This window comes from Ahaetulla prasina, chromosome 1 (genome assembly GCF_028640845.1).
Source record: "Ahaetulla prasina isolate Xishuangbanna chromosome 1, ASM2864084v1, whole genome shotgun sequence".
Taxonomy (NCBI): Eukaryota; Metazoa; Chordata; class Lepidosauria; order Squamata; family Colubridae; genus Ahaetulla; species Ahaetulla prasina.
The window spans coordinates 185,782,087-185,804,366 of record NC_080539.1 but is presented as its reverse complement, the minus strand read 5'-3'; the positions used below and the strand labels follow the sequence as shown (position 1 = coordinate 185,804,366).

The following is a 22,280-nucleotide window of genomic DNA, read 5'->3' as shown; positions in this document are numbered from 1 at the left end:
AGTTGATGTTGCAGCGGTACAGACACAGAGGAATGGGTCTCCACATTCCCTGTGCTGAATTCTTACAGTTTATGGGCTCCAGAAGGAGCCAAAGCCACCTTGTAGGGGTGGTGAATCAAAGAGGGACAACCTATGAGGTCGGGGAGAGTTGCAGCTCTCCTGTCCGGCCCGGGGTTTTTTCTCCCTCTCAGCCATGGTGTCGTGTCCCACTCCCCATCCGACGACTGGGTCTAGGAAGTCCGTATCAGGCATGGCAACGAAGCCTCTGCAGCTTTGCCAAATTCCTCCGAGGTTTCTCAGGGCAGGCAGGAGTCCAAGTTGTGACTTCAGCAAACTAGATGAGACTTTGCTTGACTCAAAGTTGGAATGCCAAAAGCAGATCCTTTATATAGGCTGTGGGGTGTGGCTCCATGACTCAGCATTTATCCAGGCCTGCCCCTCCTTTCCTTCTGCTGGCGTCACCTCTCAGATCTCCGGAAGCGAGGATCCTCCCAGTTTGAATTGTCTTCTGCTGTTTGAGAAAGGGAGGGGTCAGAAGGAGTAGGCACGAGTAATTCCAATCCATGGCTGATTTCCTCTGATGGCTGAGCCAAAGGAACACACACCGTATGAGTGAGGTTTGTTTGTTCATTCCTGACATCCTGTTCGGGCATGGGGCCAGGGCCGGGGGCTGGAGGCATGACAGGCCGTTCATCTTCATTATCAGACTCGGAGTCTGATAGCAGGCCCAAGAGGAGACGGGAGGGGACCGGCTGAGGAGAGGAGGGAGGACGAGGCACAACACATGGCAAGAAGAAGAAGCAGCCTAAGAAGGCTGCTGCAAAGTTGGGACAACCGAAGAACAACAGCTAAGACTGGTGCTGGGGAGAAGAAGGTGAGCCATGTTGGAACTGGGGGAGAGGATTTTTCTTTCACTTTAAACCTAATCCCAAGAAACAATTCAGAATCATTTGCTCAGAGCTATGTGTTAAAGCGGCATTTAAATGTTTTAGGGGCACTCTGAAGAAATACCTAACCGGAAATGAAAGGCACAGGAGAGTAAATAATAGATTTTGAAATAAACAGAAAATTGGACTCCCAAACTGGGAAGGAGCGGCACTGGGAAGGTATTTTTAAATGGTGGAATTATTTATATACAAAGCTTATTCTGCTTTCACAATTGTTTTATAACCAAAATGATGATGGACTAGTAAACTGAAATCTAAGTAAAGAGTGCTACCTTTTGACAAAAAGGAAAATTACAAGCCTCTACTTAAATAAAAGACTGTGAAAGTGCAAAATCTCCCTTGCGCTGCTTAGAGAGTCCATTGAATGGGTTATCATGTGATTGGCCAGAGACTGAATTGAAATTTGCTTAAACACACCTCTTCTTCCTGTCTAGCTCCAGTTTATTAACTCAGTCCGCCTAGAGACCTAATCTTTTTAGCTCCTTCATTGGACTTTCCAATTAGCTTCTTTGGAGAAAATTTATACTTTATTGCTTCTGTTGGACTGAATTAAAGCTTTTCTGTGTTTGCGGCATCTGGCAGCTCCATGATCGGCTCAGCGCCGCTCAGCTGAGCCGCGACTTTGATGGCAGCCCCCTTGATCACATTTGGGCAAGTTTTCAGCTTTGCCTTGGATTTCCAGCTTCAACTTGGATTTTGAAGTTCTTTGGAGCCGTGAGTTACAGTGGAGTGTGGGAAGAAGCTGTGGTGTCAGCTTCGCACTGCAGGGATTGAGAAAAGCCCCATTTCGTCAGAGCTAAACTCTCCCTTGCCTGGCCTCCTTCAAATGGGCCTGGATGCCGGTTTAGCAGTCAACACTCTATGCTGGCAGGTTGCAGCATTGGCAACTGTACTTACCTTGTTTTCTGTGAGGGGCATCCAACATTCATTCCCCTCCAGTTCACCGGTATCCCTCCTGGGATCTCAACCTTGTTCTTCAGGCCTTGACCACTTCACCCTTTGAACCATTGGGCTCTATCAGTCTCAAAATTCTGACATTCAAAATGACCTTTCTTGTCGCTATATCATCTGTCCATTGAGTCTCAGAGATAGCAGTTCTTTCAGGACACAAGGACTTGTGCATCTTTCATTCTGACCGAGTCATCTTGTGACTGGATCCCACCTTCCTCCCAAAAATCAATACCTGGTTTCACAGAGCCCAGGAAGTCATCTTACCTGATTTTTACCCAAAACCCAGGCACCCCAGTGAACGATGCTGGCACTCCGTAGATGTCCGCAGGGCACTACGGAAGTACATTGAAAGAATTGCTGCATTCCATAAATCTGAGTCGTTATTCATTTTCTTCCAGCCTGGCTCTCTGGGCACAAGGGTATCATCTGCCACCATTGCTCGCTGGCTCAAGGCCTGCATAACCATGGCCTATGAACAGAAGAACAAACCTCGTCCTGCCATATCACAGCACATTCAACATGCAGTACGGTGACCACCCAGCCTGGGCCACCCAGGCTCCCCTTCTGGAGATCTGTAGGGCGGCCACTTGGGCCTCCCCAACACCTTTCATTTGTAACTACAAATTGGATAAATTTGCATCGGCTGAAGCTGCCTTCGGTCGCAGGGTGCTTCAACAGGTTCTTCCCACAAAGCCAGCACCTGATTTTCTTTCTTCCCGCCCTAGGGATATTTAGCTTGGGTATTTATTTATTTATTTATTTATTCGTATTTGTATACCGCCCTATCTCCCGAAGGAGATAGTCCATCCCATTCAATGGACTCTCTAAGCAATGCAAGGGAGAAGGAATGTTGTACTTACCCTGAATGTTCTTTTTCATTGCGCTGCGTGAGAATCCATACCCTCCCTATCTTGGGGGTTCTGGACTTCTATTAACTATGTTTTCGTTCAAGTTTGTTTCTTCAGATCCGGACTCTTGTTAACAAACTGGAGCTAGAAAGGAAGAGGAGGTATGGTTAAGCAAATTTCAATTCAATCTCTGGCCAATCACATGAGGATAACCCATTCAATGGACTCTCACGCAGTGCAACAATAAAGAACGTTCAGAGTAAGTACAACGTTCCTTCCATTGGATTATTTTTAGCTATCCTATGAGTACTGGTGATCCAAACATGAAAATGAGGAAGTAGTTCAATTAAAGAGACATTGGAATATCATACTAAAGGATTGAATTTGTAAAGAGGACATAAAGGGGCTTTTGATAACCTCTGGGACTACTTGAATGGAACTGATCGTTAACCTATGAAACATAGAGAACTGGGACTAGTGTACTCCTTGAAGGGTAATTGAAACATTGAATAAATAGTTCTTGGATTATTGGATAAAAATATTTTTTTAAAAAATAAAATAAGATACTTAAAAAGGAAGAATTGAGTGGAATTGTACAGGAGATGGATTTACTCTTTCAAAATACAGAAGACATTATGGATAAAGGATTTAAAGAGATCATAGAAAAAATGGAAAATACCATACAAGGGATGATGAGTACAGACCAAGATGCCCAGGAAGAGGAGGAGCCACAGGAAGAAATGAAGAAGAGAGAAGACAAAGAACAATGAAAACAATAGTGATTGATGAATTAAAACGGGGGGGGGGAGACATATTAAAAGGGTTGGAAGATATGTTTGAAATGGAGGTTGGGGTCTGGGTAGAAATTTTAGAAACTAGGCAGTGGAAAAGGGTAGAGGTGGGGGGAACACCTAGATTGGACATCCAAGAAATAGACATAGATGGAGATTTAAGAGAAGAATTTGGGAAGCAAGTCAGGAAAAAAAGAATAGCAATTAAAGTATTGAAGCGGGCAAGAGACAATGGGTAGATGATTTTCTTGTTTATTATTGTTCTGATTCACTTTTTCTTCTTCCTCTCTTTTAAAGCATAGCAATTATAGTGTGAAGCGGGCAAGAGATGATGGATGGATGATTCCTCTTTTGTTGTTGCAGTTCTGAGTTGCTTCTACCCCTTTTTTTCTTTAGGCAGAGGTGATATGATTAGAAGTTAGATAGGTAAGAAAAAAAAGTCTCGTAACAAAGGGTGACATGATTAAAAGCTAGAATAAGTGATAGAAATAAGGGGAATATTAATGTATACATTTTTATCTTATAAAATGAAAGTAATAATGAGAAAATGTGAAATAATTGAATAACGATAGACTGTAATCTAACATAGATGTGTATTGTTATTAGAAATACAAAAGTTAATTGAGTGTAATAGTTATGTTTAATTTGATCCATTTCATTTGTATTGGAATATATGGCGCCCAGGTGCCACACTGTTCATGCATTGATTTGACATTTTTGTATAAAAAAACTTTTGTATGGTAGTAATTTTTTTACTTTTTCCTTCCTGGATTTCTCATGAAAGCTATGGGAAAAGCTTCACTTTATGCACTTTCCCAATGCATAAATCTTAATGGTTTTAATAATAATTTATTAAACTTGAATGCCACTTGAGTTCTTACGACTGGATGGCTAACAACAGTCAAACAAAAAAATTACAGTAAAATCAATAAAGACAAGATAAAAAGTGGCAAACACAATAGGCCAGATCTTGAATATAGAATGGAGATGTGTGTTCTGCTTCAGACAGTTATTCTTTTAAGTATTCATTCTTATTCTAGAGAAATGCCACATTTAGTGGCAATATTGTAGTGGTCCCTATCCTGATGCTAGGCCACCTAGAACCCTCTGTGTCCCAGGAAGAATTTTTTTTCTATCATAAAGAACAAACCCAGCTAGGAATACAGACAGAAACAACCAATCAATAAGAATAAAACTGGAGGGCACCTTGGAGGTCTTCTAGTCCAACCCCCTGCTAAAGCAAGAGACTCTTTCAGATAAGTGACTGTCCAGTCTCTTCTTAAAAACTTCCAATGATGAAGTACCCATAACTTCTGATGGCAAGCTGTTCCACTGGTTAATTGTCCTCACTATTAGGAAGTTTCTCCTTACTTCCAGGTTGCTTCTCTCCTTGATTAGTTTCCATCCATTGTTTCATGTCCTGCCCTCTGGTGCTTAGGAAAATAAGTTGCCCACCTCCTCTTTGTGGCAGCCTCTCAAATACTGAAATAATGCTCTCATGACCCATCAAGTCCTTTTATCTTGACCAGCCAAATCCAAATCCTGCAGCCCTTCTTCATATGTTTTAGTCTCCAAGCCTTTAATCATATTCATTGCTCTTTGCATTTTTTCCAAATTCTCAACATTTTTTTTGTAATGTGGTGATCAAAATCAGATGCAGTATTCCAGGAGTGGCCTTACTAAGTGGTACTAATACTGTGATTTTGATTGTGTTCCTCTGTTTATACAACCAAGGATTGTATTACCGTATATACTCGAATATAAGCCGATCCGAGTATAAGCCGAGGTCCCCAATTTTACCCCAAAAAACTGGGGTAAACTGGGGACTCGAGTATAAGCCGAGGGTGGGAAATGAGGCAGCTACCGGTCGGGGAAACCCTCCCCCCCTCAGCCGAGAAGGCTGGCGGCTCCCCCGCCCCGCCCTCTCACTGCACCGGCAGGGCTTCCCCACGCTAATGCAAAAGCCCGCCAAGTTTGCGCCATCCGGTATAATGTGAAAAAAAGAAGAAAAAAAAAACTCGAGTATAAGCCGTATATACTCGAGTATAAGCCGAGGGGACGTTTTTCAGCACAAAAAACGTGCTGAAAAACTCGGCTTATACTCGAGTATATACGGTAGCTTTTTTTGGCTGCTGCTGCTGCACACTGCTAGCTCATATTTAAGTGATTGTCCACTAAGACTTCAAAGTCCCTCTCACAGTTACTATTTTTGAGCAGGTTTTGCTTAATCTGTACTTATACCTTTGATTTTGTCTTCTGAGAAGTTGTTAGTGGGATACCACAAAGTTATATTTTAGGCTCAGTACTCTTCAACATCTTCATAATTGGCTTAGATGAGGGAATAAAAGGGGAACTCATCAGATTTGCAGATGAGCTTAAACTGGCAGGAATAGCCAATACCCCAGAAGACAAGCTCAGGATCCAAAAAGATCTTGACAGACTTTAACAATGGGCCCTATCCGACAAAATGAATTTCAATGTGGAGAAAAGCAAAGTTTTACATTTAGGCAGGAAAAATAAAAGGTATAAGTACAGATTAGGAGAGACCTGGCTCAAAAACAGTAACTGAGAAGGACCTTGCAGTCCTAGTAAATGATCACTTGAATATGACCTTGCAGTGTGCAGCAGCAGCCGAAAAAGCTAATACAATCCTGGGTTGTATAAACAGGCATAGAATCAAGATCACATGAAGTATTAGTACCACTTTATAAAAACTTAGTAAGACCACACCTGGAATACTGCATCCAGTTTTGGTCACCATACTACAAAAAAAATGTTGAGACTTTGGAAAAAGTGCAAAGAAGAGCAACTAAGATGATCAAAGGCCTGGAGAATAAAACCTATGAAGAACAGCTATAGGATTTGGGTTTGGCTAGTCTAAAGAAAAGAATTAGGGGTGACATGATAGCAGTATTCCAGTATTTGAGGGTCTGCCATAAAGAAGAGGGGGTCAAATTATTCTCCAAAGCACCAGAGGGTAGGACAAGAAACAATGGTTGGAAACTAATTGAAGAGAGTTGCAACCTGGAATTAAGGAAAAACTTCCTAGTAGTGAAGACGACCAGTGGAATAGCTTGTCCCCAGAAATCATGAATACTCCATCACTGGATGTTTTTAAGAAGAGTCTAGACCCGGGGCACCAAACTCAACATCTGTGGGCCACATCTGGCCTGCAGCATGGTCAGATCCGGCCTGCTCAGCCATCCTGAAAATTGTAAGGGGTTGGCCCATGTCATTTCAGCCTGGCCCATGCTACCCCTGCATGTGTGCATGCAGGAGGCAGAGGGCACATGCGCATCCCACCTTGCCCTCGAGCAGGGGGCTGCTGCCACTGCCGAGCATGGAGCAGCTGGGAGAATGGAACTTCCAGCAGCCATCCAGGTGAAAGGCTGGTGCGGAGTGGGTGGCGAGAAGGCAATCCTGAGGCTGCAGCTAGAGTGGCCTCTGCTGCCAGGAGGAGAGCAGCTTGGGGAGCATGAGAATTGCGGGGCAGTGGCTGGAGAATAGAACTTCTGGCCAGCCATCCAAGTAGAGGGCTGGCACAGGGGGGCAGTGAGAAGGCAATCCCAAGGTTGCGGCTGAAGCGGCCTCTGCTGCGGGGCGGAGAGCAGGCTGTGGGGCATGAGAATAACAGGGCAGCGGCTGGAGAATGGAACTTTCAGCTGGCCAGGAGAAGGGCTGGTGCAGTGGGGGCAGTGAGGAGGGGACAGCTGCCGGGCAACCCCGAAGCTGCAGCAGGGGTGAAATGCTCCCGGTTTGGACAGGATCAGGTGATCCGGTAGCTATGGGGGTGGGTAGTTCAGAGAACCGGTAGCAAAAATCCCTGGCCCCCCTGTCCATGCCCACCCAATCGCCCAGTCCCCACTTGCCTACTTGGCAGCTTGCTGCTTCTTTCGGGCTCGCTCACATTTCCTGCCTTGCCTCGGCAGCTGCAATCAATTACATCAGCTAGCAACTCATTCTCTCAGTCAGTGGGAACGGCAATCAGGCATGGGTTAACACTCATGTTTGACTGCCAGGACCGAGTCTGCTGATTATTTTTGGCCCCGCCTCTTCCTTGTTCTCCAGCTTTTTGATTTGGTCTACTAAGGACCGGACGTGTCTATCCTTAGCTCCACCAAGTTTTTTCTCTAGCACCTCTTTCTTCCTTACAGCCTTTCCTGAAATTTGAAGAGGAAGCCTTATTCTGGCGTGAAAGGCACTTGCCCGATATCACAGAAGGCTGTGCAAAGCAGCATGGGGCTGCCGACTGGCAGTTCCTGCGGAGGAGTGGAGCGCGTCTCCCTTAGCTCTCTCCACACCCGCTATTCCCTATTTAGGGAGGGCACAATTGCTGCAACAAGAGCCTTCGCTCTGCAACTTCTGGCGCGGAGACACTTTCCCGCGCCATTTAGATCACATTAGCAGCCAGAGGGCGAGCGATCAGAGGAGGACCAATTCTACAATGCCTAGCCACAGCAGATCAGCGAACAGTGAGTAGCAGAGGCCTTCCTCCTTTCTTGTTTGGCGGGCAAAGCGACCATTTGTTTTTCCGGATTCAAAATGGCGGCCGCAAGGGTGGACCAAGAGGCTCCTTCTAGGGATCGCTGTAGACATCCCTCTGATCCTGGAGAGGGACCTTCAGGAGCTCAGCGAAGGGAGACCAGGGCTAAGGCTTCCAGGGATAAAGCCACCAAGCCCTCAAAATCTGAGGAGCGCAGGCACAAGGCGCTAGAAAAAGCCATAAACTGGGCTCAAGCTCAGGCTTCTTCAAGAGCTCCCACCCCTCCTATCCAAATGGCTACTTTGGTATCTCCTTCCAGGAATCTCAGCCCAGTAAGGGCTTCCTCTACACTGGGGGACACTGCAGCCTGGTCTCCAGACCGTTTAGCCAGCTCTGCCCAGCACTCCCCAGCAAGTCTGGGCCCACTTTTTCAGCCTCTTCCAGAGTCTCCCATTCAGCCTGTACTGGCACAACAACCTTTAATTCAAGCCTCACAGGATTTGCCTCGGTTTCCTCCTCACTGGGTCCTAGCTCAGTTCCTGCACCAGAGTTCCAAATACCTGAGTCTTTTGGACACATGATTTTGGAGGCCATCAGACAGGGTTTGGCCCAATGCCTCTATCAAGGCAATTCACCAACTAAAGGCGAAATTTCTCACAGTTCAGACCTTTATCACCATTCTCCCAGAATGGAAGAAAATAGAGACTATCATGACCAGGGTTCTCTGTCAGATGAAGAGATCAACAGGGAGCTATCTCCATCAGACGATGAAGGACTGGAGCCAGATCAACCCTCGTTCATTGGTCTGTTTAAGCCCCAGATGTTTCGCTCCCTTTTATTCAGAGCCCAGAATACTACAAGAATGGGGGTCACCCCCCCGCCTCCTACAGCACAATCTGAGGCAGATCCCGCCAATCCCTTATTTATGGAACCAGCTGCCGAAGCTGAGACAGTCCCAGCTCCTAAGCTATTCGAGGATGTAGTCCAGCGCCAATGGACTGTTCCTGGTTCGGGCCCCAGTCCTAATGGATTGGACAAACATTTATATAACGTAGCCCACAATTTAGGCAATATTCTACAGGTTTCTATGGTAGACGCTCCCATAGTGGAGGATAATTAGAACTGCAGAAAAAATAATTGCTACCAACCTGCCTTCCATTGAGGACCTGTATACTGCACGAATCAAGAAGAGGGCCGTGAAAATATTTACAGACCCCTCGCATCCTGGACATAAACTGTTTCAACTCCTACCCTCAAAACGACGCTATAGAGCACTGCACACCAGAACAACTAGACACAAGAACAGTTTTTTCCCAAAGGCCATCACTCTGCTAAACAAATAATTCCATCAACACTGTCAGACTATTTACTGAATCTGCACTACTATTAATCTTCTCATAGTTCCCATCACCAATCTCTTTCCACTTATGACTGTATGACTATAACTTGTTGCTGGCAATCCTTATGATTTATATTGATATACTGATCATCAATTGTGTTGTAAATGTTGTACCTTGATGAACGTATCTTTTCTTTTATGTACACTGAGAGCATACGCACCAAGACAAATTCCTTGTGTGTCCAATCACACTTGGCCAATAAAAAATTCAATTCTATTCTATTCTATTCTATTCTATTCTATTCTATTCTATTCTATTCTATTCTATTCTATTCTATTCTATTCTATTCTATTCTAGTGGCGTTAGCCTCGGCCTCTCCCCTTACGGGTCCTCCAGATGAGTCTCTTTGGCCCGAAGACAAAAGAGCCGAGAAAATCTTGATCAAAGCCCACCAGGCGACTGCCTGGGCTGTCAAAGCATCCACTTGTTCTTCCTTCTTTGATCACGACTCCTTAATGTGGATCTTTGCGATTTCTCTCTCTCAAAGTATCTTTCCTCATCGCTATCACTTCTGCCCGCAAAGTTTCTGAACTCGCAGCTCTCTCCATAAGGAAGGACTTTTGTATTTTTCACAACAATCGCGTGGTACTCAGATTGGACCCATCCTTCCTGCCGAAAGTCAATTCAGTTTTTCACCGCTCTCAAGAAATCATTTTTCTGGACTTCTGCCTGTCTTCTAGGCACCGTCTAGAACACCTTTGGCACACGTTGGATGTGCGCAGGGCTCTGAAGATTTACATTTTCCATACTGCCTCATTCAGGAAATCCGAGGCCTTGTTTAGCTCCTTTCGGCCAACATCTCTGGTGACCAGAGTAATGTCTCAAGCCTTGGGTCATTGGATCAGAGCCACTATCACCACGGCGTATCAACAACAAGCGCTTCCAGTTCCACAACATATTTCCGCACACTCGACTAGGAGCGCAGCAGCTTCAGCAGCATGAAGTACTCAGGCATCACTCCTAGAGATTTGCAAGGCAGCCACATGGTTTACACCAACCCCTTTCATAAGACACTGCCGGCTGGATTCATTTGCATTGGCCGACGCTGCCTTCGGCAGACAAGCTTTGCAGGTCATCACCGACCAGCCTTCAGGGAGCCTCCCAGGGACGACATTAGCTTTGGCATGTCCCATGCCTGACTGCCATTCCCACTGACTGAGAGAATGGGCGTTGGCTTATCTGAGATGCCCCTTCTTGGAGAGGTGGGAATGGCAGTCAGCCCCACCCTGCTATTTCTTCCCGGCTAGGAGGGGTCGGGGTGGGTGGCTACTAATTGTTTCTCGTTTCAGATAGACATGTTAGTCTGCTGAGCATTCCTCGCCGAAAAGCTGGAGAGCAAGGAAGAGGCAGGGCCAAAAAAATTTGGTCCTGGCACTCAGACATGAGTGTTAACCCATGCCTGACTGCCGTTTCCACCTCTCCAAGAAGGTAAACCAATGCCCAATCTGCCTGCCTGCAATCCATCTCATGGTGAGCAACTCAATCTGCCTGCCTTGTCCCTTGAATTGAGTAAGCAACTGGGGGTTTTTTTGGGGTGGGGGAGCTTTAAAAAAATAGTTAATTGAGGTTTTTTTAGGAGGTTTTTTTTTAAGACATAGCAATTTAAAGTTAAGGAAGTTTTAAATTTTGCTGCTTTTATCTAAAAATACAAATAAAATAAAATAAAATAATAAAATAAAATATTTGTGCAGCTTTCTGAGATTTGGTGTGTTCCTGTAGTGTTTCACTCTAACTACACAAACACATAAAATCTCACAAAGCTGTATGTGTGTGTGTGTCAGTTGTGTTGCGTGTGTGTAAAGCATGAAAGTTGGTTTTTGAGCTTTTTGTGGCTGTGTGAGGCTCCTACTTGTTGCAGGGGCCATTTTGGGTGAAGTGCAGCTGCTTTTACATTGTGTGTGAGTCAGTTGTGTTGTGTTGTGTGTGTGTAAAGTGTGAAAGTTGGTTTTTGGTACCACTCATTGCTTTGTGTACTTTTTTTATTATTTTTATTATTTATTGTTATTGGCCATGCCTACCCGGTCACCTGACCATCAAGCCATGCCCACCAATTAAGCCATGCCCACAGAACCGGTAGGGAAAATTTTTAGATTTCACCCCTGGGCTGCGGGTCCTTTCAGGTATGTGCGTGAACAGGGTGGGGAAGGTGTCTGGCAGCAGGAGCTCTGGAGCTGGCCCTTCAGGAAGCTTCAGCCTGGCCCATTCTATCAGGAGTTGGTGGCCGCACACACGCAGAGGGTAGTGTACACCATTCCGGCAGGTGTGCATGCGCACAGAAGACAACCAGGATGGTGGGGGTGGGTCTGCACACGCATGCGCCTGCCAACTCCACGTACGTGCGCCCGCTAACTCCTCCAGATGCACTGGCCCATGAAGGTCAGATAGAACACTGATCCAGCCTGTGGAAAAATCGAGTCTGACACCCCTGGTCTAGATAGTCACTTATCTGAAATGGTATAGGCACGGGGCTGGAATAGAAGACTTCGAAGATCCCTTCCGCTCATTCTATTCTAAATCCAGAGTGTAAATCATAAACATCTATCTGTAAGCATCTTAGAAGCATTGTACTGATTTTTAGAATTTGCCATGGATTGTCAAGAACAGAACCAATAGCTACATTTGTCTCATTCTTGATTGCAAACTATTATAGATTGTGGTCCTGTAATATTGCATGATATGAGCCAAGCATTTGCAGAGAATCCCAAGATATTCTGATTAGCAAAACTGGTCTGGGGAGCTTGATTTTTATTCCTCCACTCACATCAAAGTGGAGGAAGGTCTGGTCCTGAAACCAGTAATCTTGAATAGAAAGATCTCTTGCAAACATAATTTGCATTTGCAAAAGTCTTTCCAAAAAAAGTAAAATATGTGGTCATGGAATGGAGGGACTTGTATTTATTGAACATCTTTTGCTGAGGGCAATCTAAATATGACTGATCAGTGTGATGACTAAAAAAAATACACAGTTTTACATTACATCCGTAGAGGTAGTTTCCAAATCTGCATTGGTCAGATCCCACCTTGAGCATCATATTTAGCTATGGCTATAACAGTTTAAAATGATTTAAATGGTTTAGACAGTTTGAAGTGGTTCAAAACAGAGTAAGGAGTATAGTAAGGAGATTAAAGGGTTAGGATTTGAGGAAAATTTGAAGAATTGAGTATACATTGTTCAGTTTTTCAGGTCAGTATGATATAATAACTGTAGCAAAAAACTTTTTTTATATGAAGATTGTCCCTATCTGGTATTTTTATAATTCTTTTTCCACTTAATCTGACATCACCTTTGGAAAGGAGAATTATATTAAATATTGTTGATATCCATGTCTTAGACAAAATATTTACCTAAATCATTAAATGCTGATAACCTACCAAACTTAAAGCAATTTTTCTTAAAAAAGTCTAAAACAAGGAAATTCTAACCTGAAATGAAAAACCTATACAATATCAATATGTTCCCATTAATACCATCTTCCAGTTCGTTTTGAGAAAATCTGCAAGAGAAATATTTTATTAAACTACTACTTTCAATAGAACCAAACGTAGTAATCTAATATTATTAGAGGCATTTTTAAATGGCTTTCTCCAGCATAGAATAACAGGTTTGGAGGTCTTACAGTTCTGCTCAATCAGGAGACCCTTTATTTGTTTGATAAATTTATTTGCCACTTGTTTTTGCATGGAATTACCCTAGGCAATTTAAAACAATAAAAAGGAAGAAATGAAGAGAGTGGAAACAAGTAAAATAATAGGACAATAAAATAAACAATGAAAAAGAACAAAATAAGAATATATGTTCTGCTAGAGAGAAGTTCTCAGTGAGGCCGCAACCTGGGAGAGGAGCTGTCCAGGGCACATGTGCGCGCCCAAAAATGAACTTCTGGTTTCCAGTGCATGCATGTGCGCCAACCACCTAGTCTTCTGGGTTTCTGACGCGCATGTGTGCATGACGATCAGTTGGCATGAACATTATTTATTTATTTATTTATTTAAATTTTTTTTTATTTAAACATGCAGGAAAATGGAAGACCAGCTCTTCCAGTTTCTGGCACTGCCGCGCGCACAAAGGCCATGTGTGCCAGAAACCCGGAAGAAGAATGGGCGATGCCGTGCATACCAGGTGACATTGCTTTGCGTGCCACTTTGGGCACACGTGCCATAGGTTTGCCATCACGGATCTAGAGTGTTGGCTATTCCTGCCAGTTTAGTATCATCCACAAATTTGGTAAGTTCCCCTTCTATTCCCTCATTTAAGTTGTTTATGAAGATATTGTCTTCATAAACAACGAAGTGTCGAAGTGCTGTCTCGGTGTCTGGAGGCCGTGCGGGTCTGGATGGGGAGAAACAGGCTCAAGCTCAACCCCTCCAAGACTGAGTGGCTGTGGATGCCGGCATCCCGGTACAGTCAGCTACAACCGCGGCTGACTGTTGGGGGCGAATCATTGGCCCCAATGGAGAGGGTGCGCAATCTAGACGTTCTCCTGGATGGGCGGTTGTCTTTTGAAGAGCATTTGGCGACCGTCTCCAGGAGAGCTTTCTACCAGGTACGCCTGGTTAGCCAGTTGCGCCCCTTTCTAGACCGGGATTCCCTATGCACGGTCACTCATGCCCTCGTCACCTCTCGCCTAGACTACTGCAATGCTCTCTACATGGGGCTCCCCTTGAAGAGCACCCGGAGGCTCCAGTTGGTCCAGAATGCAGCTGCGCGGGTGATAGAGGGAGCCACTCGTGGCTCCCATATAACACCTCTTCTGCGCAAGCTGCACTGGCTACCTGTGGTCTTCCGGTGTACTTAAAGGTTTTGGTTATCACCTTTAAAGCGCTCCATGGCATAGGACCCGGATATCTACGGGACCGCCTTCTGTTACCATATGCCTCCCACCGACCAGTGCGCTCCCATAGAGAGGGTCTCCACAGGGTGCCGTCAGCCAAACAATGCCGGCTGGCGACCCCCAGGGGGAGAGCCTTCTCTGTGGGGGCACCTACCCTCTGGAATGAGCTCCCTCCCGGACTCCGTCAACTTCCTGACCTCCGGGCCTTTCGCTGCAAGCTGAAGACTTATCTATTCTTCTGAGCAGGACTGGCATAATATGGGTTTTAAATTGGATTTTAAATGGGGGTTTTATATCATGTCTTTTATAGTTTTAATTTGGCCAAGGTTGAATAAGTTTTTTAAATGGGTTTTATTGTATATTAAATTGTATTTTTATCTGGCGGTTAACCGCCTTGAGTCCTTCGGGAGAAGGGCGGTATAAAAATATTATTATTATTATTATTATTATTATTATTATTATTATTATTATTATTATTATTATTATTATTATTATTATTATTATTATTATTATTATTAAAGAGTACCGGGCCTAAGACAGAACCTTGTGGTACCCCACTGCTTACTTCCCTCCATGTAGACATAATATTAAGATTACTCATTGAGTAGGGTTTGTCAGCCAGTTGCCTTGAAGGAAAACTCTGCTGGCCAGCCCCAACTCACATAGCCAGTCCAAAAGGATACTATGGATGATGGTATTGAAGGATGATGAGAGGTCAAGGAAAGCGAGAATGGTTGCATTATCCCCATCCAACCCCTGCCAGAGATCTTCCATGAGTGTGACCAAAGCTGTCTCTGTTCCATAGCCAGGCCTGAGTCCTGACTGAAAGAGGTCCAGGAAATAGTTTTCATCCAGGATCCCCTAGAGCGACTGAGCACCATCTTTTTCACCATTTCCCTCAAAAGGGAAGATGGTAGACTGGATAAAAGCTATCCAGGCAGGTGGGATCGAATGATTGTTTTTTAAGGAGAGGAAAAAACAGGGCCTCCTTAGAAGTTGTGGAAATATTCCCTCTTGCAGTGATGAATTTATCACTGCATGCACCCACCTGATCATCACCGTCCTGGAGGCTTTTACCAGCCAGGAGGGACAGGTGTCTAATTGATAGATAGTTGCATTGACTGCACAGAGGACCCTATTCATTTCTTTAGGTCCAACAGGGTTAAATTGTTCTCAATTTACTGGGCAAGACATCTCCCTAGGCATTTCATAAGGGCCCTAACTGGGAATGAATCTGAACGATTTTATCCGACAGGCATTCAACAAATTCTTCTGCATGATCCTGAAAATGATTGTCCTAGCCCCCCGAGATAAGAGTTATTAGATGATCCAGAACAGGGACAATGGATGGCATTCTGAAGATGCAATAAGAGTGGAGAAATACTTTTGTTTTGACACTTTATAAGGTTGTTGAAGTCTTGGAGTCATTCTTCATTTTCTTCCAGTGGCACTTTAGACGTCTCTTAACCTGTTTCAATGCCCTTATTTCCCTTGTGAACCAAAAGAGAGCGAAGAGTTCCAAGTGGTCACATAGGTAGAATTCTGTCCAGCCGCCGCTTCCAAATGTAATCTAAAGGGCAAATTAGAAAAAAAAATTATCTCACGATCCTGAAGTCCAGAAGTAGCCAGGAATGCTTTGAAGCATCTCGTTCAGGTTAAGACTGAGCCGAAACTGGGGCAGGAAGGAGGAGGACAGGGGCATGGCGCAAAGAAACAGACAGCTTGGTCTCAACAGGAAACAGACGATTCAACCCATCCTTGGCCACTCCTGGGAACTTGCAGGAAAACAATTGGAATTTGACAAGATTTTATTAGTAACAGGGGAAAAATGGTTACAAAAATGTATAACTTCTTGTTAAAATTCAAAATGGAAGAAGAAACTGTGAAAGAGACAATGATTAGTTGGGTAAGAAATTTTGACCACAATGTTCAATTAGATCAATGGGATAGACTGTGGGAGAGAAACTACAAACTAACGATGTCAGCTGCTTACAAGGAAAACCTTTATAAAATGTTTTAGCGATGGCATCTGCCACCAACGAGATTGGCCAAGGTGTTCTTGAACAAGTCCCCGGAATGTTGGAGGTGTGGTCATAAACAAGGAACATTCTACTATATGTGGTGGACCTGCCCTAAAATTAGAAAATACTAGTGTAAGATAAGAAAATGGCTGGAGAGGATGACAGAACAGAAAATAGAGATGAAGCCAAAACTTTTTCTCTTGGACATCCTTGAAGGGAAAATGGAGAAAAAATTACAATACATAACAATGCACATGTTAACTGCAAGTAGAATGGTCCTAGCACAGAACTGGAAACAACCAGATATTTCTCCAGACCAAATTATAATTAAAAAAATTTATGATTGTGCAGAAATGGACAGACTGTCTATGGAATTGAAGGTGAGGAAGGAAAATTGTAGGCAACTGGAGGCAATTCTTAGCAACCAAAAATTGGAGGCAATTCTTAGCAACCAAATCCAAGTCTCCTTTAAAATTACTCGAAAGACAATCATCATCCTCCCACTCCAGCAAGGAATAGGGCTTATTTACTGAGATTATGAGGGAGGAAGAGCAAAAAAAAAAAAAGATGATGACTTACTTGCAGAGTTGATTATTTGAAATAAGTCCTTTATCTTTGGTTGTCTGGTTGTCATTATCGCCATGTTGTGTTTGGAGTTTCCTCCCAACTGTATTTCCAATTTATGTCTTCTTTTAAGTTTTCTTTTCAAGACCCTTTTTGCTTTTGCTGCTATCCTTGGGTGGTTTGGGTTGTTTCTGCATCCTTGGGTGGTTTAATTTTTTTTAAAAAACATACTCCCACAGCATCAGCAAATGCTGATAAATTCCGGACTTGTAATCTAAAACCTATATGCTATGTAATAATCCTAAATCTAAAAACCTATAATTACTACACCTAATAAAATAAAACTAACTTAACTAATTTACAGATAATATTAAATAAAAAATAAACTATTTTACATCCATATAAAAGTAGCTATAATAAGAGGATAAGGAGCTCACTAAATAGGCTGTCACACAGCAGCCATCTTGCCTCTATATATCTCTTAGAAGCAAAGGAATTCACCTTTTTGACCCAATAGAGTTTCATGGTTTTGTTACATTGAAGATTCTTGCCTTAGCTTTTCCTGCTCATTTAGCAGAAAAGGCAAAATAGCGGCAATCATTCAAACACTGGGTAGGGTAAGGAATCTTCAAATGTTCTTTCCAAGTGAAAATCTCACATTTTGTCTATAAACTTTAGCAATAATATGTTCATTACTACTACACAACAGGATTTCCAGTTCATTGAATTAAGGTGAAATCTCCTGAAAGTGAAAACAATTAATCAGTGGAGCAGCTTGCCTCCAGAAGTTGTGGGTGCTCTGTCATTGCAGGTTTTCAAGAAGAGATTGGCCAACCATTTTTTCAGAATGGTATAGGATCTGGGCTTGTAGGATCAGCTGGGATTGTTGCTACTGTATCAACCTCCCTGCTGCATAGTAACTTCCATGCCTGAACTGCTAGAAGCCATCTCAAAATTGTCAGTGGACTTCCCCAAACTTCTTGGTGCTTGAGGTTCTTGGTGAATTCAATATTCCTTCCCTGATTTTGGCTTCAGAAGTGGCTCAGGAGTTCATAAGCATACCCCAAATTGTCACAGGTCCGACTCAGAACAGTGTCACACATCAGATCTGTTACTGTCAATGTGTAAAAAGCTGGTATTGTATAGAATGCCTAGAAAATTGATAGAATGTGATTTTTAGGCACAGTATGAAATTTCTTTGTTATTTTAATATGCTAGGTACTTTCCCTAGGCACTGTATAAAATACCTAATAATGACAAGTATTTAGGCAAAGTATGAAAAGAGAGTCATAAAAAGGGTTAGGCTTACTAATCCTAATGCTAACACTCTACTGAAGATACATATATGAAAAAAGAAAAAAATAAAGTACTGGACTGATCGCTTGGAGAAGGAAACCGGCGAGATCGTCGATTTCCCTCCTTAAGGCCATCAGTGACCTGGATTGAGGCAGAAGTGAGAGTGACAGGCAGGGAGCCGGCGGGATGGGTGGCTTTTTTTGTATAGTCAGCTGGGCTTGCACTAGCCATCGGAGGCTCTAATTTAGATCTCAGGAGCACGATCGGAGTCCCTGCCTCACTTTGCTAGGCACACTCGTCCCCAGAGACTTCAGGAACCTTTAGGAATTGAGAGGATTGCTTGCCTCGGACCCGGTGAGATCGTCAGTTTTATGTATTGGACAGTGGAGCCAGATGAGTTGTTGTGGGCCCAATTCCCTCGCTTGAGCTAGAAGGAGTCGCTGCCTAGTTTCAGCTAGGCATACTCAGTGGCTGAGGCCTCAGGAGAGGCGTGGAGTCCCTGCACAGCAGCTGCTGGGCATACCCAGGTGCCACAGCCTCAGTGGAGGCCATTGGAGTCCCTGCCTAGTTTAGGCTAGGCATACTCAGATTGCCCCTGCTTGCCTGGTAGGATTTAAGTCCCTGCCTAGTCTTGGCTAGGAATATTGATTGCAGGAGGCCTTTCGGCTACAGGACTTTTCAAGCAGTTTCTGTAATGATTACATTTTTTGAAATTGCAAAATGGCGGGAAGAGCTGCTGGTCATAGATCCAAGAAACAACGTTCCAGTAATTCGACTCTGGATACAAATGTTGCAATCCTTCAGGAGGCGACTCCCCAATCTATGGCCCAGGGGAAGCAGAAGCATTCTAAAGCTTCTGAAAAAGATGCCAGCAGGAGACATGAAGCTCTGGAGAAACAAATTCAAAGAGCTGAAAAAGAGCAGCCCCGGCAAGCCCCTAATAGGGCTGAAGGGGGAAATTCCCACTCTGGTTCTACTGAGAGGTTGCTGACTCGTCAGCCTGTAATTGCCCAACCTTTATCTCCATACAGAGCAAGCGAGCATTCCTTTAATTTGTCTCCTAATACTGTTAATGTTTTTGTGCGAGATTATGTTTTTTGCGAGATTCTGCATCTACATCACAGCCTTCCACTTCTAGAAGGGAGGCTTCAGCAACATTTACAGTGACTGCAGCTGGCTTGAGGCAAGGTGAGAACTGTATTTTTGATTTACCTGCTGATTTTAAATTGCTCATTGCGCAAAGTCTCTCAAGCAATTGAAGATAAATTGCGCAGTATCCCTAGGCCTATAGCCCCTCCAGTGGAGGCTTCCACTAATCTCCCTCAGGGAGAGCATTTAACAAGGGACCAGTCCTGTTGGCAGAAGTCCCAATTACAGGATGAATCTTCTGATGGAGAGGATTCACTAATACAAGAGGGGAGTCAAGGAGAAATAGACTTATCAGAGGATGAAGGGTTAACACCCGATGCCGGCCTTCTCCAGCCTTTTTCCTCCTGCCATATTTAAATTGATTCTACACAAGGCTCGGGTGACTGCAGGGATGGGGTTAGACCCCTCACTCAGCACATTGGGACCAAATGGGCCACTGTGCAGGAGGATGTTCCAGCTCCACAATTGTTCATTGATGTGGTGTAACCACAATGAGCGCAGCCAGGGTCCTTCCCTACTCCAAGCGGCCTTGACCGTTGTTTTTACCATCTAGCACCAGCATTGGAGGTTCAACTGCAATTGTCCAGGTCAATTTGCCAGTCGCATTGCTTGTCTTTTCTTCATTAATATCAGGCAATATAGTGGAGGGACTTAAGCCAGAGGATAAGAAAGTGGAGTTGACATTGTGCAAGGCACACCAATCCTCAGCCTGCACGGTTAGGGCCGCATCTGCAGCCTCATTTTTTAATCACACTTCCTTACTGTGGTTGCAACAGATGCAACAAAGGATGCAATCTTATCCGCAGCTAAGTATGCTTCTAGATCACTAACCTCCTCCATAACATCAAGGAAGATGCTTTGGCTTTGCAATTGGCAAGCGGATGCCAAATCCAAATGGTGGCTGGCCTTGACCCCTTATACAGCAGGCACCCTTTTTGGAGAGGCTCTGGAACCGGTCCTGATAGAGAATAAGGACCAACGAAAGGTCCTTCCATCTTCTTTTAAAAACGGGGAGAGACGCACTACTACATATTATCGCAGGTCCTCAAATCAGCCTGATTCCAGTCCTTCCTTTCAGCAAACTCAGCTTTTTTCCTCAGTGAACAGAATGGCAACCGGATAGAGCACCCAGCCCAGGCAAAATCTTCAGAGCAAACGGCACTTTCGAGGGACAGGAGGTTGCGCTTTTCGTAGACCACGATGAGTACATGCCCAGAGCTCCTATTGGCAGCTGATTGGTTCTTTTTGCGCCTTAATGGGAGATGATCACGAGCGATCTTTGGGTCCTCAATACAGTGAGGCCTCAGCTTGGACTTTCTCTCCACTCTTCCGAACCACTTCGTGAGCTGCCTTGTTCTACAAAGCAGCGAAAAGGAAGGTCTCCTGGATGCCGCCATCCAGCACCTGCTGGAGATTCATGCAATCGAGGCGGTTCAGGAGTGCCAGAAAGGTCTGGGTTTACTCCACCCTTTCCATGGTTCCAAAGTCTTTGAGCAGGTGGAGGGCAATTCTAAATCTAAAGAAATTAAATTTGTATCTGGTCTACAAAAGGTTCAAAATGAACTCCCTTGCCTCCATCCTAAAGGGAGTTCCAGAGGGTGAGTTCCTGGCACTGATTGATTTTACGGAGGCTCTATGTGCCAATCCTCCCGGCACATAGCCAGTATCTTCTGCTTCAAACAGGACTAGCGTTGGTGCCCCAGGCCTTCACCAAGGCTCTGGTGGCGCTGGTGGTTTATCTTCGATCAATCCCAATTCGTCCACAATACTACTTAGATGACATTCTTGTGCAAACGTCCTCCTTCGATGAGGCCAGGGAGGCATTGCAGACAACGATCACCATTTTACAACAGCAGGGGTTCTCCATGAACTTCCCAAAGAGTCCGCTAGTTCACATGACTCTTGCACTTAGGGATGGAAATTGACACTAGGCTGGGACAGGTCTTCCTGTCCCAAGACCGTGAGGACAACCTGACTGCCCTGCTCCAACAGGTACGATCAGAACAGTAGGTTCCCATTGCCCTACTAGCCAGGCTGTTGGAGATGTTTGTGTCATGCATCTCAATAGTGCCCTAGGTGAGGCTGCATGCCAGGACCCTTCACTGGTTCCTGCTCCCGTACCAACAGGCAGCAGCAGCTCACGGGCCAAGGTACATGTTCCCCCAAATGTGTTGCACTCCCCCCAGTGGTGGATGTCTCCAGCACTGGGCAAAGGCTGTCTCTTCAAGGAGCCCAGTCGCATCACGATAACATTAAATGCCAGCCTTTTTGGCTGGGGAGCCCACTTTCAGGACTACATGGCTCAGGGCTGCTGGACTCCAGCGGATCTGACTCACAACATCAATTGGCTGGAGCTTCGGGCGGCACACCTTGCCCTTTGCCACTTCAAGAATATGGTACAGCACCAACACGTTCTCATCCTCACAGACAATGTAACGGCCAAGGCATACATAAACCGTCAAGGAGGCACATACTCCAGGAGCCTCATGACGGAGGTGGAGCTCTTGGGGAGGTGGGCGGAGAAGCAGTTGATCTCTTTCAAAGCGGAGCATATCACGGGGACGGCAAACACACAGATAGATTGCCTCAACCAGTCCACAATAGATAATGCAGAATGGAGGTTACATCCCAATCTCTTCCAGGAACTGACAGTCAGATTCGGTCAGCCAGTAGTGGACCTGTTCGCTTCCCAGCAAAATGCTCAGCTTCCTCGATATTTCACAAGGTTCCTGTCACGGGGCAGAGGAGACCAATGCCTTACACAGCCCTTGGCCCAAGGGCCTACTTTTATGCTTTTCCACCTCTTCCATTCATATGGGAGTCATATGGAAAGTAATACAGGAGCGGGCGGAAGTCCTTCTCATTTCCCCCTCCCCCCACTGGCCCAGGCGCCCATGGTTTGCGGACCTAGTGGGCCTCTCAGTTTCTCGGCCCTGGAGGATTTCTCAGGAGAGGATCTCCCTCAGCCAGGGAGTCTTGCAACATCCGGAGCCTCAGT

At 44.7% G+C, this 22,280-nt stretch overlaps 1 protein-coding gene across 5 annotated transcripts in view; it reads left to right on the top strand.

The window, feature by feature from the left end:
• ACKR3 (atypical chemokine receptor 3) overlaps positions 1-22,280 on the top strand; it is a 76,551-nt gene that overhangs the window by 20,007 nt on the left and 34,264 nt on the right. For 2 of the 5 annotated variants that reach the window (XM_058185098.1, XM_058185107.1), the window contains exon 2: positions 13,438-13,540. The exons of 2 other annotated variants lie outside the window; for them this stretch is intronic. In XM_058185098.1, the coding sequence (XP_058041081.1) occupies positions 13,492-13,540 (49 nt within the window). In that variant the 5' untranslated portion in view covers positions 13,438-13,491. Of the gene's footprint in view, positions 1-13,437; positions 13,646-22,280 lie in introns of those variants that run through there. One more of the 5 variants, XM_058185132.1, reaches the window with a different exon arrangement.